General features: G+C 39.9%; 1 protein-coding gene across 4 annotated transcripts; it reads right to left on the reverse strand.

Moving 5' to 3' along the window:
- Positions 1-1,977: 1,977 nt before the first annotated feature.
- Positions 1,978-19,147, reverse strand: LOC143892534 (dihydroxy-acid dehydratase, chloroplastic-like). Of its 4 annotated transcripts, XM_077397233.1 has the most exons (14): positions 18,670-19,147; positions 13,067-13,138; positions 10,296-10,438; positions 9,551-9,745; positions 9,351-9,462; positions 9,159-9,228; positions 8,999-9,057; positions 8,786-8,909; positions 8,610-8,680; positions 8,082-8,183; positions 7,815-7,913; positions 7,394-7,474; positions 2,571-2,729; positions 1,978-2,257 (listed from the first exon to the last, which is right to left on the reverse strand). In XM_077397233.1, the coding sequence occupies exons 1-14, from the start codon at positions 19,111-19,113 to the stop codon at positions 2,207-2,209; spliced, it is 1,782 nt and encodes a 593-aa protein (XP_077253348.1). In that variant the 5' UTR covers positions 19,114-19,147; the 3' UTR covers positions 1,978-2,206. The 4 variants fall into 4 exon arrangements, with proteins under 4 accessions (XP_077253348.1, XP_077253350.1, XP_077253347.1 ...); XM_077397235.1 differs by lacking the exon at positions 7,815-7,913 and having other exon boundaries at positions 18,670-19,146; XM_077397232.1 differs by lacking the exon at positions 1,978-2,257 and having other exon boundaries at positions 2,488-2,729.
- Between the last annotated feature and the right edge of the window lie 2,460 nt (positions 19,148-21,607).

Here is a 21,607-nt window from a genome sequence, read left to right on the forward strand (position 1 = left end):
GTTCTAAATAGTGTGGGGGCTTTGGATTTATGTATATATATTATCTGCATATTATCTCCTTAGATTCACCAGTATTGAGAGAAGAAGAATAGAAGAAGAGAATAAGTTAGGGCTACTTCCCTTCACTCAAGTATTTATATTAAAGAGCTGAAAGTACAATGACTACTATGCTCTTATGGCATATACACGTACATAAAGACAGAGATAACCAAATATATTTCCAACACTCCCTCTCAAGCTGGAGTGTCTACATCATACATTCCCAACTTGTTACAAATATCATTGAACTTGGCTTTGCTCAAAGGTTTGGTGAAAGTATCAGCTAGCTGATCTACTGATCGTGTGAAGATAGTGCATTATTCGCCCCGTTGAATCCGGTGACAAATGAAGTGGCAGTCCACCTCAATGTGTTAGTACGCTCATTAAAGACTGGATTGTTTGCAATGTAGATAGCAGCTTTGTTGTCACAATACAAATCAGCTGGAGAGGATGAAGTGAGCCCAATCTTAGATAGCAGAGAGAGCAACCATATAATCTCACTACATGCATAGCTCTATATTATGCTTCAGCACTAAACTTGGAAACCACATTTTGTTTCTTACTACACCAGGACACAAGGTTGCCTCCAACAAATGTGCAAAATCCCGTAGTAGATCGTTTGTCAGCAGGTGATCCAGCCCAATCAGCATAACAAAAGGCTTCCAACTTCATGTGGCCATGTTTCTTGAAAAGTAGCCCTCTACCTGGAGCACTCTTCAAGTATCGAAGAGTATGAATCGCTACTGCCCAGTGAGATGTACGAGGGTTGCTCATGAACTGGCTAACAACCCCCACAACGTATGAAATGTCAGGATGAGTATCTTCCAGGATCCTCTACCAAGTCACCTTCTTCTGGTAGAAGTTTCGTATTTGAATCCATGGGAGTAGATGTTGGTTTGATCCCCAATGATCTACAGCCATATGGTAGGAGAAAACACTAAGCAATCTTTCCATCAGTCCGCCACAAACCATAGAGGTAATAGCACTAGCTGTCATACTTTAGCATGGTGGATCAAAGATAAGGCCCCATTCATTTTAGACTATGAGAAATAGAGTCCAAAACTGATTATTGGAATCAAATTTGCATTTAATTTTGAGCCCAAAACTGATTATTGGAATCAAATTTGCATTTAATTTTGAGCCCAAAACTGATTATTGGAATCAAATTTGCATTTAATTTTGAGCCCAAAACTGATTATTGGAGTAATTTTGAGTCCAATAATCGGTTTTGGAACCAAAATCAATTCTCAAAAATTCAAAATGAACCGGGCCTAAAACAATGAACCTTCATTTTCAGTTGAAAGCATCAGGAATAACAAGGACGGTAGGGTGCATTATTGATCTAGGCTGCCGCCCATTGTGTTGATACCATGGTTTTAAACTTCGGTCTCAGACGAAATTCGGTAAACATTAAAAATTATTATTTTATTATTTACCTTATTTCAGACGAAATTTCAGAATATTTCTATTTTAAAAAAAGATAATCAATTTCTCAATTTCGCGATAAGGCCCTATTCGGTTTAGACTATGAGAAAGATTCCAAAACTGATTATTGGAATCAAATTTGCATTTAATTTTGAGTCCAAAACTGATTATTGGAATACTTTTGAGTCCAATAAGCAGTTTTGGAACCAGAATCAATTCTCAAAATTCAAAATGAATCGGGCCTAAAACAATGAACCTTCATTTTCAGTTGAAGGCATAAGGAATAACAAGGACAGTATGGTACATTTCCATGAATTAGATTGATTATTGATCTAGACTGCCACCCATTGTGTTGATACTAAATACTGGCATATCTCCATTTTAAATGTAAAAACAAGTGCCAAAATCAAGGAAGGTACAACTATCAGAAGCCTCTAACACCGGTAACACTGTTCTTCCTGGAAGTCTTAAGTGGGGCAAAGCATATAACTCAGGTGAACAACACAGGAGGCACATCAGAAATCTTCTACCATAATCTATGATTTAAAGTCAAATTAACATCAGAAATCTTCTTCCATAATTTATGTTTTCAGGTAAACTTGACATCAGAAATTTTCTTCCAAAATTTATGTCTAATTCAAAATAATATATATCTCACTCCGCCGACGCCAAAAATGGAAGTTTTGCATGGGGGATTGTTGCATACCACATAAGTCGACAATTCAGTTACATCTATCATCTTTTACTCATCAGTCACACATCCTCTTGAAGCAGGTTGCACATTCTTGATGTACTGAAAACAAGTGACAGATCCTTTTTATCTTACAAATCCAGCACAGGCGAAAATACTAACTAACAAGTGATTGTTATCAGCAGGGGCGGAGCCAGGACTTTACAGTTGGGGGGGGCGGATTGGTCATTGGGAGGGGGGTGGCACTTACTAACTTTTTGGAATTTTGGTGGAAATTTTCGAAGGGGACTCCATGTAACACGGATTTTTCAAGTCATTGGAGGGGCCATGCCCCCCCCCCCCCCCCCCCCCCCCAACGCTATATGTAGCTCCGCCCCTGGTTATCAGAGAGGGGGTATATAGGGTATTTACAGACCTTGTATAGAACTCCTGAGCTAGCCTTGTATTGGGGTGCAACCCATTTCTTTCTTCTCTCTGCTAACTCCTCGTCTGTCAATTGAACGTCCATTTGTCTCTTTGGAATGTCAATTGTGATTATGTCCCCATTCTGGACCAAACCAATTGGCCCACCATCCTGCAACAAGTCATCACAATTCATTAGTAGAGAAAATGTAATCACTAGTCATTAGTAGAGGGTGGTGAACTTCCCTCTTTTAGTTTTTTTCAGGAAATTTACCGAATAGAACTCCCTGGCCCTCCAACAGTTTTTGGAGAAGGCCAGAAAATCAAAATCATGCCATAATTGACTGCCTGGAGTAACTCTAATAGGGCATTCTCCATAGTAGTTGTTGAGTGTCAAAGATGGAGGTTTTAGAGCTCGGGGAGAGGATAGGTGGTAGAAAATCCAGTTGAGGCTATTGGATTGATAGCATGAAAGGTGTCTACCAGGATCTCATCGTAGGGGGCTACTCTGTAAAAGAGGAATTAGAGGCCCTGGACGTTCAAAATCACTGTTGCAGGAAAAACCTTATTCGAATCGCCAATGGCAAAGATACCAAGGATTTCAACTGTGCAAGTAAAGGTTCAAACCATGGTTTGTCAAACGTTTGAAGCTGAAGGTTGGGAAAAAAAAAAGCTCCGCCCAGCAGAGCTGAGAAACTCTCTGGTGATTGGTTTCGTAAAAACTGCGATTATCAGTGACTGGCTAATCCTTGTAATCGGTCGTATCGCTGACTAATCTCCCCCCCCCCCTTCTCCTTTAAAAGTACCTTGTAATCGGTCTTCGGATCGTTATTTATCTGAAATTGTAAGCTGTGGGGCAACTTGTCCCTGGCTAAACCTTTTGAATTTAACGAATTGTCACTTTTCAACCAAAAAAAAAAAAAAAACTGCGAATATCATAACTTCAGAAGGGTGTGCTGCAGATGGTGTATAAGGGATAAAACGCAGGTTCAGGAGGTGAATGAAGAGATTGTGCCAAAACCTGCATTATCATTCAAATCTTGGCCTTCCATAGGTTCTCTAAAGATCGTGCTTGACGAAGAAGGCAGGTTGTTACCATATCGGGCACGGACACTGCGGATAGATCGAAATTTCTCAGGAGATGCCTATTAGGCACTCTAAAATGGGAAAATTGGAGCCTTGAAGAGTTACACATATGGGCCAGATGGTTTTGGGATATTCCTAATCTTCAAAAACCTTGTCGATTAGGGAAGGAGGAGGTCCTATTTAGCTTTGATTCTGAATATTTGGTGAACCATATTTTTGGAAAAGGGGGAAGTGCTGTAGGAGAATGGCTTCTAAAGCTGGAACCGTGGAGCCAAGGCAACCGAATGGGCGTTATTTCTAGATGGATAAGAATCCACGGGATGCCTCTTCACACTTGGGCGAATTCGACAGTGGAGGCTCTTGAAAACAATTTTGGGCCAGTTATGGATCCCTACCCTGGGAAAATATTGAGTATGCGATGGCGAAGGTTCTGACCTCTCCTGGGTCACTGGAATAACTCTCAATTACCTTGAAGGTTGCTTCCAAATCATATGACATCGGGGTAATTGTTTCACGTGAACAAATCTACCCTAGAGCTGACAATGAGTGGGGGTTGTCAAATGCAGTCTTTCCACACTAAAGGATCGGAGTAAGGCAAATGTGGGTGCCGACGGTAGCCTTAATCCGGCACCGGTGAAAATGCATGATAAGCTTCGTCCAGACCAGATCAAATTGAAGAAGACGGTGACATCACCATTGATCAACCCAAGGTTGCAAATACTTGCAATCGAACGGTCCATCCATATTGAAGGCACATGATTGGTTTATGACTAAAGCCAATAAAGGAAAAGAAGTGGTCGTTGATCCTAAGAGATCTAAGGAGGAGATTGATCAAGCCGTTCATTCGAATTTCAAAAATCTAACATTGCTGGCGAAAGACCCGATGCCTCCACCGCAGGCCATTATTATTGGGTCGCGGGTTTCTTTTGGTGTGGTTCGGGTGAGAGGTGATCCAACGTCTATTGGGAATCATGATAGGGACGACAGACCATGCGTCTGGTCGATGGAGGTGAGAGAGGACAGATGTTTAACATCCGTCGACGAAAGCGGGCCTATGTTACATGCAATGTCATTTGTAACCCACTACTCGCCAGCTAGAAAGCATGGCTATAATATTAATGGCATGTGGAGCCCACACAATCGAAGTGCTGTGCATGAACGCCACCCTGTTGATCGATATTACAAGTGGCATCCACAGTTGAATGGCCCTATGCATGTGCAACACTTGCAAAATAAAACCGGACGACGCCGCACACCGACTATTACCGGTCATCCGCCTCTTTCTAAACGCCATCTCAATTCTATTCACCGGATTAAAAAAAAGGGTCAAATTCACAGGTGGCGGTGGGCCAAATCTTAAGGGGCATAAGAAGCCGTTTCTTTCTACGTTAGAGCAGTGGGATCTTTGGCGGTGTCGGATTCGGCGTCTAAGCATCCAGAAGAAACGGAAGAGGTGGTAATTCCGGAATCTACCCAAGATTCCCTGGAGGTCGAAATAAACAAGAGAATTAAGGAGGCTTTGCAGAATTCGGGTGCCCCACGGAAGAATTTAATGTCCCCACAGATAAGGAGTCTTTTTGCTTGGACTCTATGATGCAAGAAAGGGACGACATGGCTGAAATGGGCAAGGCATTGGGGGTAAACTACGAAGAAGATGAAGAGGCAACTAGGAACATCCTTGACTCAATTGAGACCAAGGACAAACCAAAATCAAAGAAAAAAAGGGTGATTCATTGGGGGGTACGGGAGGTCCGGGGCTTGAAATGAGCCGTGGCTTGGGTAACAGGATCAAATTTACAGAAGTAACCATGAGGATGTGCTTCTGGAACGTGAGGGATTTGGGTCTGACAAGAAACACCTGGCGGTAAGGGACTTAATTCACCGCTGAAAGGTGGATCTCGTCGCCATAATTGAATCAAATATTATGGGGACCACGGATTCATTGATCAACAAGCTCTGGAGAAGAAATAACAGGATTTGGGAAAGAAGCTGTGGGGACGGCTAGCGGAATTGTGATCATACAGAAAAGTGATTACTTCAGGGAGGAGGATGTAAACATTATGCTGTTCTATATATCCATGTTGGTACCATCTGCGAACTAGATTGATAAATGTTGGTACCATCTGCGAACTAGATTGATAAATGGTTGTTGACTGTGGTCTATGGACCGGCAAGGGCAAGAGGAAGAAGTGGGCTGTGAACTGAACTAAAGGACATAAGAAAGCAGTGGCAGGAACCATGGATTGTGGGCAGCGACTTCAACATGATTCACTTTCCGGCGGAGAAGAACGGTCAGTCCACAATTACCAACAGTATGCGGAAACTTTCCGACTTCATCAACCGCAATGAATTGGTTGATTTGCCACTGGAAGGGGCAAAGTACACATGGACTAATAACCAGGAGAATCTGATTATGAGCCGTTTGGATCACGTTCTGATCTCGAGGGACTGGGAGGAAGTCTTCCCGCTAATTTCTCAGAAGGCCCTCCCGAAACCTACCTCTTTACCTCTCTGTACCTCAGACCACAACCCTATCATGATAGAGTTTTCAAAATTTGTTGGTGGACCACGCCTGAAATTCCACTTAGCAACCCAAGAGAGGGGTGAATTGGGTGTCTTTTAAAATTTTAAGAACTTTGAAAAACTTTCTTGCACTAGTTTTAAGTTGGTTAAGAATATGAATTAGTTTTAGAGTCAAGAGTTGGAGCACTTACCACAAGAGAAGAAGAGAAGAGATAATGAAGCTTGACACAAGAATTTTATAGTGGTTCGATCGTAAACCCAAGACCTATTCCACTCTTCCCAAGTTGATCTCTTGAGGATTCCACTAATAATCTTCTTCCAAGGAACTTAAATACGGCGTTCCTTTCGCCAAGTACAATCCGAGCAAGAACGCTCCAAAGGGCTTAAATACGATGCCCCTTTCGCCAAGTACAAAAAAGGAAAGAAGGATGTAACTCACTTGCCTCTTAATAGGCTGATTACAATGTATAAAACACTCACTCTCACTTTAGAAGGATAAGAACAAGAAGATCCTAAAAATCTCTCAAAGTAATCTAAGAGTAAAGGCACAAGAGAGTATTTTTGTTTTTTGTTTTTAACGGTAACAATTTTATTTCAATAAAAGCGTATACAAAACACCCGGGACATGTCCCAGTGAGTTACATAATCCAATTATCGATTTATTACATCACAAAACCCTGATTATAGAATTCCCGGAGTCACTCGTGACCTGGATACTTTCTTGAACTTATATTTTTACTATTTAAATTATTGCTTTTGCTCCACGAGTTTTGATAGATTACAATCTCTGTCTGATCCCAGTGTCCCTGCCCAACACAGATACGGATAGATGCTTTTGATCCATTTACCAAGGTCCAATTTAGATTTCATGATATTAAGAAGTGAGTTGGTTACATTATTAGACTAAGGAGTGAGGAGGATATTACACGCATTCTATAGTAGAATCTCTTTAGATAGGCAACCCTTCCATTTACTACAAAGGAGTAAGTATTTTGATCCTGTGTGAACACAGAAGATTTGTGACATGTGAAAGCATGGTTGAAAGGTGTGAATGGTCAAAATGATACAGTAAATAAGTACAGCTGTACTGCTCACAATTGTCATCCCCACCATATAACATAAGCTGAAGCCTGCAATTCACTATAAGTTGCTATCTGGCTAGGCTAGTAGAAAGTAATTCTGAGACACAAGAATAAGTCAAAACCAGTAAACAAAACATTAAAATACCTGAGCTTCAGGGCAAATATGGCCAACAACATATCCATTTGAGCCTCCTGAAAGTCTACCGTCAGTCAACAAGGCCACGTCCTGCAGTGTTTAAAGCAACTTATAAAAAAAAAAACCTTTTTTGGATTAGAACAGAAAACATTCAGTTCAGCCAAACCAAAAACAAAGAGTAATTTATTGGATCAATGGCAAAATGACTGCATAGTAACTAGCAACTCTTATCATGTCAATCTTTCACAGGGATATGCAAGGGTAAGAAACATATATGTATGCTCATGACCAACTAGGATAACTAGTATTTGTGACAGATACCGAGTAAATCCAATTTTTAATATAAATTATTGTTCAATACCAACGTGTCATGCTACAAAAACAGTGTTACTTCAGTTGGTAAATCACGGGAAGAGAAATCAATACCCACTTGTAACGAGGGCCAAATCACTGTTTCAAAACTTATCCGCATCACTCGTAGATTCACCCAAGTAGACTCGATTTTTGTCCTAAAACTCTTTTCACTTGTCTGAGTTAATGAAAAACTGATTGCGTCAATCATAAACTCACCCGAGTCGACGTAGCTTTCCCTTGGCCAATTTCTTGTCCCATTACGAGTTTTTAAACACTGGGCTAAACTAGTGATCATTGATCGCAAACAAAAAAAAATCACTTGCTTCAATTTGAATGAGGATACCTTCCCAAGACCAGCCCCCATTATAGCACTTGTTGAAGCTCGCATTTCAGGCATGCCAGGTCCACCCTTCGGTCCCTCTCCTCTAATAACAACAACTTTGCCCTGGAACATATAGATAATGTAAGAATTTGAATTAGACAAAGATAAAGTTCCCTCTCTTTTAAATTTTTAATAACAACTTTTCCATGCCAAGGCATTCGTAAATGTCAGACATGCATTCTTTTCTGTATTTTTGTGGTGCGAAATGATTTTACGTCATCTATCAGGGTACTGGCTACACGCTTGTAAATGGCAGGTTGACAGCCAAGCCAAATGTGAGTTGTCCACATTCTTTGAAATAGCATTACTGCTAGAAACTCTAAAGAGATCAACTAAGGGATTTTCAGCCAACACACTATCAGTTTGGCTGGTGCAGCACCCACTCCTAATTAATTAATCGAATATAAATATACTCTAATAAAGTAACTAAAGTTGAAGCACCTTTTCACATGTAGAGGGTTTACAAATGCCAAATCAGATATCCATTACCTTAAAGCTTGTAGGATTTTCTGAGATAGCTGCTAACATTGAGTCCTCGCCTTCAAAAACAAGAGCAGGACCTGCCAAGCATATGCCAACACTATCCTATTGCTTCTAAAATGATACATAACAATGGCAAAGATCAAGAGATAGCAAGAAGAAAGAAATGATATAGAATACAGCACCAGAGAAATATATATCTTCTTTCCCAGTAATTTTTGCCACAGAGCCCTCTGGGGCTATATTGCCATATAATATCTTGATGTGGCCTGTTGACTTGATGGGGTCTTCTATTGGTCTTATTATTTGCTGGAAAATAACAAAATAGCAACCTTCATATTCAAATTGTGCAGGAGTCATATCTAAGAACCTAAAGAGTTACAAATTTACTATCTTACCTGACCTTTAGCCAAAGAAGGGATAAACATTACATTTTTTGCCACTGTCCTACCCGTGACTGTAATTAAATTTTATAAAGTAAGCGTTTAGCAATAAGATCAAGGAGTAGATGAACAATATTATCAAGGAGGGAAACATCCACCAATTTACTATGCATACCAGTTATGCAATCCCCATCTAAAAGCCCTTGCTCCAAAAGATAGCGCATGACTGCAGGTGTTCCACCAATCTATAACAAAAATGTTTATCAGCCAATCACGAGACTCCACATACCAAGCAATATAAGAAAACACTAGATAAATATACAAAATGTTAGAAATTAAATTCCTCGGCCATTCATATTCTACAGACCTTGTGTAAATCCTTCATGACATATTTTCCACTAGGCTTTAGATCTGCAAGGAAAGGAACCTCATCACTAACCTTCTGAAAATCATCAAGAGTCAATTCCAGACCCACGGACCTGCAAAAGGCACAAGCATCACCAATTACTGCAACTGCATTAGACACATGTCTACATATATATGGAAAAAAACATACTGAACCCTCACCTAGCAATAGCAATCAAATCCAGCACGGCATTGGTAGATCCACCAAGGGCCATAACAACAACCATTGCGTTGCGCAATGATTTTTGGGTGATAATGTCTCGCGGTTTCAAATCCAATTCTATCAATTCCCTTAGATGCGTGCCAACGAAATGGCACTCACCCAACTTAAATGGCCTTTCTGCAGGTCTTGAAGAGCTTTACAAGATATGAAAACAAGGATTAAAATAAGAAGCGAAACAAAAAGCTCAATCGGTGTGTACAAAGCTTGAATTCAAAAATAGAGTTTCAAGGACAAAGAAATGTTAAATCTTAATGTCAACTGTTGAGGAGAAGAAGATGGAAGAAAAGAGTGAATTGGAGTTAGAAAATTACTGACTTCTCCAAAAGCTCAAGCTGTTAGAGAAGGGCAGTATTTAAAATTTTATACTTTTAACACTCCCCCTCACGTGTGGCCCACTTGGCAAACACGTGGCACATGTGGTCCCAACTTGGGCCGACCATTGCATGTGGATATTTTTTTCCCCCGACATCGGGGAGGTTTGAACTCGAGACCTTTGGCTTTGATACCATGTTAAGGAGAAGAAGATGGAAGAAAAGAGTGAGTTAGAGTATGCTACCCCTCACTTATGTATTTATATAGAGGAGAGAACATACAAATCACCACTATGCCCTTAGGCATGTACACAACATACACACACATACATCTAACATCTACAATAAAACCCTGCTTGGACATAATTTTTACCTGTAAGGAAGTGACATTCCCATCACCTCAATTGCATAAGCCATTGTATTGGCTGTGTACATGCCACCACAAGTCCCTGCTCCAGGGCAAGAAGTCTGAATAATATACTTCCTCAAATCACCACTGCTAATGTATCCATAGACCTAAAGTGTACCAACAACCCCAAGGAATAAATTGCAAGGCTTGAAAATATTGGTTAAGAAAGCAATGACGAATAATGAAAAAGCTTGAGTCCACAAAATAGAAATGGAAGTTCCTTTTTTCATTTTCCTTTGAGTGACACTGGAAAGGCAAATTCTGAGCTACAAGTACTTATCTGAAAACATATAAGCCAAAGGGCTTAAAACAGATCTCAAGAATATGAAGTTCCACATTGACCTTATCTCTTCAGACAATTACATTTTGCTCATTACAAACATGCTCCAGTGACACTGGGTAAATCTCACAACAATTGGCCTCTAAAGGCTTGGATTTACTGATCATTCTAAGTGATACTTCTTGTTTTATGAACCATAAAACACAAAGATTTGAGTCCTCGGTTGTTTGTTCATGAGAAGTTTTTCAATGGGTGTTTAACTTTGATTGTCGCTGAGTGACGATGCCCGTTGTGGCTAGGGTAATGGGACAGTGGGAGTACACTGCCTTTTGCCCCAATAAATAGGTTATTCTCAAACCCACATGTGACTTTAAACTTTCCATTCTTGCAGAGAAAGATGAATCTGGAACCTCCCAAGAAGCAATAGAGATGCATATTCATAAGGTTCACATTTATTGCGAACGATGAAATTGTTCCATCGCGAGGAAAAAGGTGTTGCGACTTATGAATTTGTCTCCTAAAAAAAAGACCCACTAAATACAAGTGGAGTTGAAGTTCAACTTTTTGATAGGACCATAAAAATATTTGGCCTAAGCTCATAACGAAAAGCCAAAATGATCCACTCGAATAGCAGAGAGAGATTGTGAATAGGCTATCTTTTCCATAGTTTAGTTCTCTTGTCAATCCTTGTGTAAAACCTCAACTCAACTAAGCCTCTGTCCCAAACTAGTTGGGGTCGGCTTCAATCCTTGTGTAAAACCTAATTCATTAAAAATGAACGTTAAGACAACTTCTCCTTAGATGAAGGAAACCAATATATTTTCATTGTGAAGTAAAATTTAAGTCTTACTACTTTCCTCATATATGATGACGACATTCTTCTTGCAAGTACTGACTTGAGCTGATTGTTCAATGAAGTTGTTAGTGGTTTCTTTTAAGATAATATATATATATATATATATATATGGTAAATGATTTTAGCACAGACATGGTTTGCTACATGCGTGCACCTAGCTTGTCGTTTAGTATATAATTGGCTTGTAAGTGCGTTTGGCTTGATACATGTGAGCATATATCAAAACGTGTTTGTGCTGAAATCATTTCCTTGTATGTGTGTGTATTACACATGTCATGTTAGCCACATCGTCGGTGTGAATTTTTTGGTAATTCATCTAAAAAATATCTTAATTTATCGCATGAGACATGGACTAATGAAATTATAGACCAGTCTGACAAAACCAAATGTAGAAACAGTATTACCATAATCAAGAAAAACGTAAACTTATATTTGAGTGACAGCATTCTTGGTTGAACCGGGTAAAAGCAAAAATGCAAAAGGCCTCAAGTCCATGGTTCAAAATAGCAGCCGATACATATCCATAACGGAGGGTCCAGTACAATAGGGTACTGGTGCAAACCCCGAGGCTTGCAACTTTCTACAGGAACTTTAAGAGCTCATGGGAACCAACATTCACAATTCATATAGTCATATCCACAACCGAAATAAATGAACAAGTCTTTAAGTGGTTTAATAACAGGATAAACAACTATTAAACTAATTGTAAAGAGAAAAAATCAATAGGACATGTTCTATATTAAGCAAGAAAACAATTAACAAGCTAATTGGCATAAGAAAATGGGGAAAAGAGGCTCAAATAATCAACTCTATTCACTGTTTTATTGCTGTCCACGATATAAAGTAAAGATCTAGGGCCCAAATATTATTAAAAAAATGATAAAAGACTTAAAATAGGCTAGGGTAATTAACTAGGGATGTCTAGAAAGGTTTCTGAAGGCTAAAACATGGCTAAAAGGGGCTGAAATATCAAAAAATAGTACAGGTAAATTGCAGCAGTACTTCCACTCATAGATTTCGCTAACAAAGAGGCCAAGAGGAAGGTATAAAAGCCCGTGGTCACGTGTCGAGTCTCCGGACAGCAACTACCTCCAAATAGGGAGAAAAATAAGCTCAGAAAGAGAAGAGCAGGGGATCGGAAATCAAGATAAAACGGGGGAAGAGAGAGATTGAGAAAGAGTGTAAGAGAACTGAGAAAGAGAGGGAAAGAATAAGGGGGCGACAGAGAGAAGAAAGTAGGAGAGAGAGAGAGAGAGAGAGAGAGTAGGGAAGAAACCCTACAGAGAGAGAGAGAGAGAGAGAGAGAGAGAGACACCCATGGCGTGGGAAGAGAGAAAACCAATTAGTTGTAACTTATGAGAAGAGAGAAAACACCTAACCTCTATTTCTCGTGAAGTTATTTTACAAAAGAGAAAAATCACTTCATCAAACCCAATGACGGCATAAATATTACACCTTGGGATAAAAAAGAGCACTAACAAAATTACAACATACGATTATTAAAAAAAACGGAATTACAACATACATCAGGAATAAAAAAAAGGTGAACTAGGTCAAATGTAAAAGGTCATATGTATACAACATTTACTAAACACTAACCTTCTTAGTTCCACCATAGACCATGATACTAGGTCGATTTATCCGTCCGATTGCCATAATTCTACCTGCAATCTGTAGAGGCACAAAAGCAGATTCAAAATCCACAGTTCAACTTAACACAGACTGCACAATAGGGGTAGGCTTTAGGAAAAGAAAAAAGATACAAACAAGATAGTTTTCATCAGTCATCAAAATATTATTGAAATGAAAAAGAAAGCATGCTTTGTCAAGCCAACCTCAAAACATGACAACAATCCAAATTTTGGTTACTGATTTAGAGAGAGTATTATTACTGGCAGAATCAGATGTCAAAAGGATTAATACACTGAGTTCACATGCTAGGCAAGTAATGTTACACAGGTATGTGTAAATACTTGAACAAAAGAATCACAATTGCAAGAACAATTCAAGTGCAATGACTAAAGAAAAAACAACTTCATGACATTTTAGAAAAAGGGAAATCCGGCCTGCAGAAAAGATAGATCATATTTGGACATCGAAAGATTTGAAACCAAAAGTGAGTCCTTAGAGGTTAGCGTGTTTAACTGTGGATATTTGAAACCTGAATAGACAATTCTCTCTCAAGTATGTTCACATCCTTCATAGTACTAATGGGATGCTGGATTAGAAACACAAAGGAATGACATGGAGATTTTATGCATTGGAGTGTTCTCACTCTTGCTTAGTGCTGGGGACAACCTCACCCTTATTTGTTCTCATTGTCTTCTTTTCTATGATTTAGCCGACACTTCGAACTTATTGCCGACACACGTGTCTTGCCGTGTCCGACACGACACGCTTGTCCACCCTTGTCGACACTCCTTTGGACACTTTTCAATGTATAGTTGTAAGTGTTAGACTTAATGTGAGTGTGTGGGCACATTTTTTGTGCCGTGTCAAGTGTGACAATTTGTTTTATTATTGCATATTGTGTTTACCTCTTTTATTATTTTTTTGAAAATTGACAAATTTCATTAATATTGAGAAAGCAGTTGGGACCAATAGTCCCGGCCTGCATTACAAAATATTAAAGAGGACTGGACCAACATGCCTGCCCCAGTCCCAAAAGGAAACAAAAACAACATCCAAATCTCTATACATTGTTCAAGCATCGTCCTAGACTTCCCAAAATTCATTCTTACACCAGGGAAACCTAACCAAGGTTACCTGGAACGCGGTTCGTTCCGGTACGCGGTACGGGAACGGGTACGGGGTACGATGAGGGTATATATATAATTTCATATATTTTTACAAGAATGTCATTACACACTACACACATTTAATACAAAAATATAAAAACCTCGTGTATGTCATACATATCTTTTCAAAAAGAAAGTTCTGGTTGGAATATATGAATATCCTTCCATAGTCCATACTACATCCATTTAATAAAAAAATAAAAAAACCTCATGTATGCCCTACATTTTTTTTTCAAAATAAAGCTCTAGTTCCAATTCAACCCAAAATATATAAAATTTGTAGCTCTCTCTCTCTCTCTCTCTCTCTCTCTCTCTCTCTCTCTCTCTCTCTCTCTCTCTCTCTCTCTCTCTCTCGGGTCGCCACGGTTCGTCATTTTTGGCGATCCGGGTCGTTAGTGAACCACGTTTCGGATCGTGCGACCCCGGATCACGGATCGGAGGGCGAATGGTGAATCCGGTAACTATGAACCTAACCTTAAAGCATCGGGATTTCCCCCAACTTGGCGCGAAGTTTTCTGAAGCCCATCCAAGAATCCCTGAAGAAAGGAGGAAGGGAAAAACTGTTCATCTTCCCCCACAGAACTTTCTAGAAAACTAGGGGAAGAGTGAGATTCAATCTCGCCATCTACTATTGCTAAGGCCATATCCCTAACAGCGTGCCAAACATCACTCTGATGTCTTCTATCTTCTGGCCGGCGGCCAACACAGTTGAGGAAGGAATTGGCGATTGCCAGTTCATCATTATAAACCATTCCTCGCATCTTATCATTAATAGAGTGCAACACCATGATCTCTATAAAGAGATTACGCCCTCGATTTCCAGGGCATGAGGCCGATTCTGGGAATTCCTGATCTTCCATTTCTTTTTCAAAAAACCGCCCTTAAGTACCAAGGCTAAGACCCTTTGCCAATCTTTCAACCAGGGTAGCCAAATTCCTTCCTTGATTAGCCTTGTGTGGGGGTAGACCTAATAAGCAAGCAAGGAAACTTATCATCATACCTGAGCCTAGATATAGGAACCCACCGCCAATAGCCGGCGGTTGTAATAACCCTAAATGAACAAAAAGAGGTAATGCTCATTCCTTGCCTTGAGCGCCCTTCTCGATATACCTGATCTTTCATAGCTTAATAAGTGCAATTTGTGCTTCTCCAAATAAGTGCAATTTGTGCTTCTCCAAATACAAGCATTTAGATTTAAATTACAAGGCGTCCCAACAAAAGCTATGGGTCTTGACACGTGCGGTAGAGTCATGACCCAAGATCGTTTTTCCCCTAAAGCCCTCCCTGATACTTGATTGTTGCCCATCTAACATTTTTTCCTTTTACCTGCTTGACTTCTGGGGGGCCTGAGTTGAACTGGGGATTCCAATGTGGTCAGCCCTTCAAAATTTCCTCATGTTCATGAACCTACTTTTACTAGACCAGGAACGAAAAGGGATAACTCTGCCAGGGTGCTTTCTATAGTAGGTACGTTTTGACTTTAATCTTTTTTCCTTAGAGATGATCAGACAGTCAGTAACAGGTGGCACTTCTGAACAGGAGGGAAGTTTGAAATTTGAATTTGAATTTGAAAAGGAGACACCCAAATCTTCCCCAAGAAGCTTGTCAACAGCTGGCCGGACTTCCCCAATCGGTAAGGGAACCGGCGGAAAAATACCCGGGTCGGTAAAAATCCTCGCACACGAGGAGGCGTCAATTGTTCGTTGGCTCTGGAGGGTGAACGCAACAGAATATATCTTATCGAGAACTTTAATTTTGACACAAGAGCCGTGAAAAAGCCACCAAGGAGCCAGAATTTTAACTGAGACGAAGCTCATACAGTGCTGGTGATTTCCTTCCATTTTTGTTACCAAAACTTTACCAAAGAGGTTCCCTAATGCTTCCACTGTTGAGGTTGCCCAGACATGTAAGGGTATACCATAAAGGTAACCCAAAGAACTTCCTCGCCTTGGTTGAAATCCTTACTCCACAGCGAGAGAGAGATTAAAACATTACCTAGGGCTTTAGGTCCCAAAGCCAAAATCTGTAACAACAGGGGTTCAGAGTCAAACATAAAGGGGAGCTCATCAGATGCCAAGTAGCAAGGACAAGGAAGAGAAGGAGTATCCCAGGTTATCTACGGCCAACTCCAAAGGTCATTCAATGACGAAGAAGTGTCTTTTAGTTTACCTATAAGACAAGCTTTGAGGGAGTCCATACGAGTGAACACTTCCTGGCCTGTGATAGATAAGGTTGGGCATCCATTTTTCTCAAAAGAAATTTTACTGAGTCGGGCCATCGACAATCCCCATCCTCCTTACCCGTTACTTTAGGTCCATTACGAACCACCCATTTTGAGCGTGACTCGTACCGATAACAAAGCCGGCAATTCTTCCGCCATTTGAAGTTAAAATACCGGCATGAGGCGCAAAGCCAACCATTTCCAGATTTTCTTTTGGAGCAACCATAAGAAGAGGAATAAGTTTTCAAAGTTTGCTTAGACTGCAGGCATCTTCTGTACTTTTTCCTCCAACTAAAGTTATAGTAAGAACAACAGCAACAATTCCAATCTTCCACCATCGCCTCCATCTCGTTGAACCTATTCAAGCTTGATTCAGGTAGAGAAATCCACTGCCAATACCATTGATTTGAAAAAGACTGCCTTCTACAATCAACACCAAGAAGAGAATGGGGAGGATATGGGGTCTAACTCCTATAGGTCCTAATTTTGGTCGAGATGAAATCAAAATTGTTTACCTCTTTTATTATTAACTTTTCTTTTATTATAAACTCTTTTTTAGCTCTTCTTTAACTAATATTTGTTGTTGTATCATATATATACTTTCTATTTTAGCAGTGTCCCCGTTTCTAAATTTTTGGGGTTCGCCGTGTCCAACACTCTGTGTCCGTGTCCACAAATCATAGCTTCTTTTCAATAAATGTTTCCACTATTTCTAAACGCTCCCTATATGGTGGCCGACCGTCAAGTCCTGTGAAGGTGGTACATTAGCGTCATAAAAACTGTGCTGATGTTGGATCAAATATCAAGGGTGGTACCATTTTGATGGTACTTGACGGTCGGGCACCATATAAAAACTCATTTCTAAAAGAAAAGTAATAAGCAATAATAATAAGCAATTCATTTATCACCAAAATAGTGAAGTACAACCTAGAAAATTTTCTTCAGCCCAAAATACAGTGTTTTGTTATAAAGAGAAGAACAGTCCGTTCATATAGAAAACTTGCAGTGAATCAAGTGCCACAACATTGCAGAGAGAACTACTTGAATGTCAAGCAAACCAGATTGAATAAGCATCAATGTGGCAGACTAGATTTGAAAGATGACCCCCAAGCTAAAGAGATGTCAGTTATGGTTCTGCACATGTTGTAACCTCCTTTGATTAACTTGGGGTTTATAGTACACTGAGTAGTTAACAGTCAGAAAGTTTACTTGGGATTCATAGACATACAAAAGGATGAGCTTTCAGATAAATGACACGATATTAGTCACTTATCTGACTCATTGCAAACAATTTATATTTAAGTAGAACTTCTTTCAAAGTCAATCAGACCAGTTATGGGTTTCTCTTTTATTTTCCAATTTAGCAGAAGACATACTAGCCAGACCTTTAATCTCCAAAAACTGATAGAGCCCAGAAAACTGATAATCTCCAAAACTTTAGCACTTTGTAGAACAAAACACACGCCAACATCTGCTAGTAATTTATCAAAAACTGTCAGCCACAGCAGTCTCTGAAATTCAATAGCCAGTCCAAAAACTATCTCTAGGTTCGACACATAGGTGCCCTTTACCCAAACCAGACTTTGTTGCTAACATTGATTATTGCAATATCCGAAAGAAAGAAGTTCTTAGCAGAACCAAACCTGAGGGACTTTTTTCTCTCTTTTTTCTAAAGCCTAAGCCTGAGAGATTTTCCAATGAACAAGTACCCTAAAAGAATATCACACACTAGAGCAGAACCAAAATGCCCACTCCCTACCCTCTGTTTGAGAAAGTCTCTAGTACCTTGTCATCATCATCATGGCCCAACATCTATAAAACTCGAAACTTTAAACACTTAATTTTTCCATGGTATTCACATATTTTTTCAGTAACTGCACCATGACATAACCTAATCCTACTTCCTTAATCACTATAAAACAACCAATTCATTGAAAAATCGAATCAATGAAGCTTCCCACAAACTTCAATTACACCCCAGACTAATGGTGTCATTGCCCAGTAAAAAAATCAAATTAACACTAAAAACACTAAAAACATAAAAATAAAAAATAAAACGCAGAATTTTAATTTGAAAAAAAAAAGCACAAAACCCAAAACCAAAAAGAATTTAAAAAGAATAAAACCCAAAACCCAACAAGGGAGAGAGTTGGGTTTAGGGTTTAGGAAAGAAAATATGTTACATTTTTGTCACAGGCAATGGTGATGTTGGCGTCGTACTTGCGTCCACCCATAATAGTTTCAATACGATCGGCAATCAAATCCCTAGTCCCCAAAGAAATGGCATTATTAAACCCAATCGTGTCAAACCTACAACCCACCATTCCAGCCCTCTGAAGCCCCTCTTGGACGGCATTGGCAAGGTGCAAGAGGTGTAAGTTACAAGGGTGACCCTCGTACCAGAGGGAGGAGATCCCGACCCGGGATTTGGGTTCTGTGATTTGGGGACAGTATTTGTAGAGTTTTTTGAGAAGGTCAGGGGGAGGATTCTGTGATTTGGGTTCTGTGATTTGAGTTTGGGATTTGGGTTCTGTGTTTACATGGGAGAGACTACTGAAGACGCGGGAGTGGGGAAAGGAAGAGAGATTTGGGAGTGGACGGGCTAACAAGCCTAAGCCCTGCATCATGCCTGCCTGCAAAATATGCTTCGTATCTAGATTAGATGGCCTTTTTTATATGGTTCAAGGCCACGGATTTTCACACGATGAAAGCCCATAGATACGGTACGGCTTACACATTAGGATGATCTAAGCCCTTAATTTGATGGGCCCTGTTCGTTTTAGATTGTGTGATCCAATTGCCAGCCCCAATTATTTGTCACAATCTAAAATGAACGGGGCATTAGAGGGGGGTTGAATTAGAGTTCACCCGAGGCTCCGATTGGGTCGAGTTATAGTTGAGCTAATGCTAGTTCAGGTTCAACTAGGTTCGGATGTATCCGCATTATCATATGTAGCAAGGGCAGAGCCCTTACCAAGAGGAGAAGTGGATGAGCCGCGAGGAAGGCACTGTTGGGCATGCGAATAAATCTCCCATAAATATCTTGTGTTTAAACAAAAGAAATATGGAAAGGAGACCCATCAATCTTTATGAGCTGCAGCTTTCTATGGAGCTCAATATTTTGGACCCCTCAAAAAGAGCATAATCTCTTGTGCTACACGTGAGCAGAAATGACCACTGTTCTTATGAGATGAAATAACATTCCATACACTTCCTCACACCTTATACAGAAAATCTGACTAGTCTTTCTCAGTCGATCATAGTAATTATAGAAGAAACTTACGAATTTTTCATTACATTAGTAGGTAAATACATGGTAGTGACAGACTTCACAGACTTCACATAGGAGGAAAAATTGTGTGATGCGTAATAATCTTTTATTACGTAAAAATTCGTAGTGACAGACTTTACATAGATTTCTAGCAAGTGATCAATGCCAGATAAACACGACGTTCTTCGATGGTGGCATGGTGATAGCTATGCGTGGATAGCCATCCTTGGCAACCGGTCGATCCAGGGGCGGAGCCAGGAATTTACAGTTGGGGGGGGCCGGATTAATTTACACTTGTCTTCATTGGTCATTGGGGGGGGGCATGGCCACTAAACTAGCTTGGCATGCATGCATAGTCATGCACCATATAAAAGAATTTAGCAAGTCATGGGGGGGGGCCATGGCCCCCCTCAAGCTCTATGTGCCTCCGCCTCTGGGTCGATCGGCATGAAAAATTCAGGCTGAGTTGGGATTTCACTATCAAATTCCCACTTAAGTTGGGAAATTTCAAACTCCAAATTGCCCCCTTTTCAAATGAAATAGGCAGTTCAACCCGAGCTTTTCCCTACTATAAGGCACTAAGAAGTGTTGAAAACATCGAGCATCTTTGTTTGGTTGCCGGGTTTTTTTTGTTCCTGGGAGTTATGTGGGAGAGTAAGTTAAATTTTGGTCCCATCCCATGTTTGGTTGCCTTTTAGCACTAGGTTTTTTTTAATCCCACTTTTGTAATAATTGCCTTTTCATCCCATCCCAAGATAACCCCAGGAACAAAAATAAACTCAGGAACCAAAAATAAGCTTGAGAAGAAATTTTTTTCTACCCAACAGTTCAAGCAACCAAACAAAGGTTTTTTTTTTCCCCACCATATCTCCCAGGGTATTTTTTTCTCCCACATAACCAAACATGGGATTTTTATTTTACCAGGATACTTTTAGGACTTTTTTTTTCCCACCTATCTCCCAGGGTATTTTTTTCTCCCACATAACTCCCAGGAACAAAAAAAACCGGGCAACCATAGTTGGAGTGGGGATACCCTATGTCATAAAAAATAAAAAATAAAAATCTTCACAATAAATAGAGTTCTCTTTGTTGGGTAAGTTATTTGATAACTATAAGAAAACAGAATCAGCTATACCTGAAAGATCAATGATTTAGCTTTCCTTTCTAGGCTCCTAGTTATTATTATTATTATTATTATTATTATTACTACTAGTACTACTACTTTTGTAGGTAAGCTGGGATTGAACCTCAGACCTCTAGGATGAAGAACAAAGCTTTGACCATTGAGTTAGAGGCTCAATCCGAGAGACGCCTTATTATCATAGTGGGACCACCTTTTTAAAAAATTTGCATATTTTTTAAATAGGAGTGTTAAATTGAAGGGCACCCTTGCAAAAACTCAACAAGAAGGGCACCCCATGAGATTAATGTCACCCAACTACATTTATAATGGCACTGAGAAAAATATAACATTGAAGGAGATAGAGATGGACTTGTGTGACCTAGGGGGCGCCATTGCTTTTGGGTTTTTACAAGGGCACCCCGAAGGGGAGCGGAGGGACTTATAGTCAGTAGTCGGATCACCAGATTCATTCACTTCGCACCCAATAAACCGTGCCAGAGAAGTGGGTGTTAGTAAAGGCCCCAGGTCAAATTTGAATAGCTTGGTTCAGATCATTTAGATGGAAGTGATAAGAAAATTGGATCCATGTACAACAACGGATCACACTTACCAAGAAAAAGTAATTTGTTTTGATTCGTAATACCTAAGTTCCTCATCTATAAAGTATAAACAACCACAAGGTAGGAGAAAACACCGAGCAATCTTTCCATCAGTCCGCAGTCCACCA

Source organism: Tasmannia lanceolata, unplaced genomic scaffold (genome assembly GCF_043159265.1).
Source record: "Tasmannia lanceolata isolate RefF3 unplaced genomic scaffold, GAP_Taslan_0.1 ptg000015l, whole genome shotgun sequence".
Taxonomy (NCBI): Eukaryota; Viridiplantae; Streptophyta; class Magnoliopsida; order Canellales; family Winteraceae; genus Tasmannia; species Tasmannia lanceolata.

Excerpts from the sequence above, each read along its gene's own strand:
- LOC143892534 (XM_077397232.1), bottom strand. The coding sequence starts at position 19,113 with ATGATGCAGGGCTTAGGCTTGTTAGCCCGTCCACTCCCAAATCTCTCT. Across the intron at positions 9,746-10,295 it reads GGAATGTCACTTCCTTACAG|CTCTTCAAGACCTGCAGAAA; the intron begins GTAAAAATTATG and ends TATCTTGTAAAG. Across the intron at positions 9,463-9,550 it reads GATTTGATTGCTATTGCTAG|GTCCGTGGGTCTGGAATTGA; the intron begins GTGAGGGTTCAG and ends TGCCTTTTGCAG.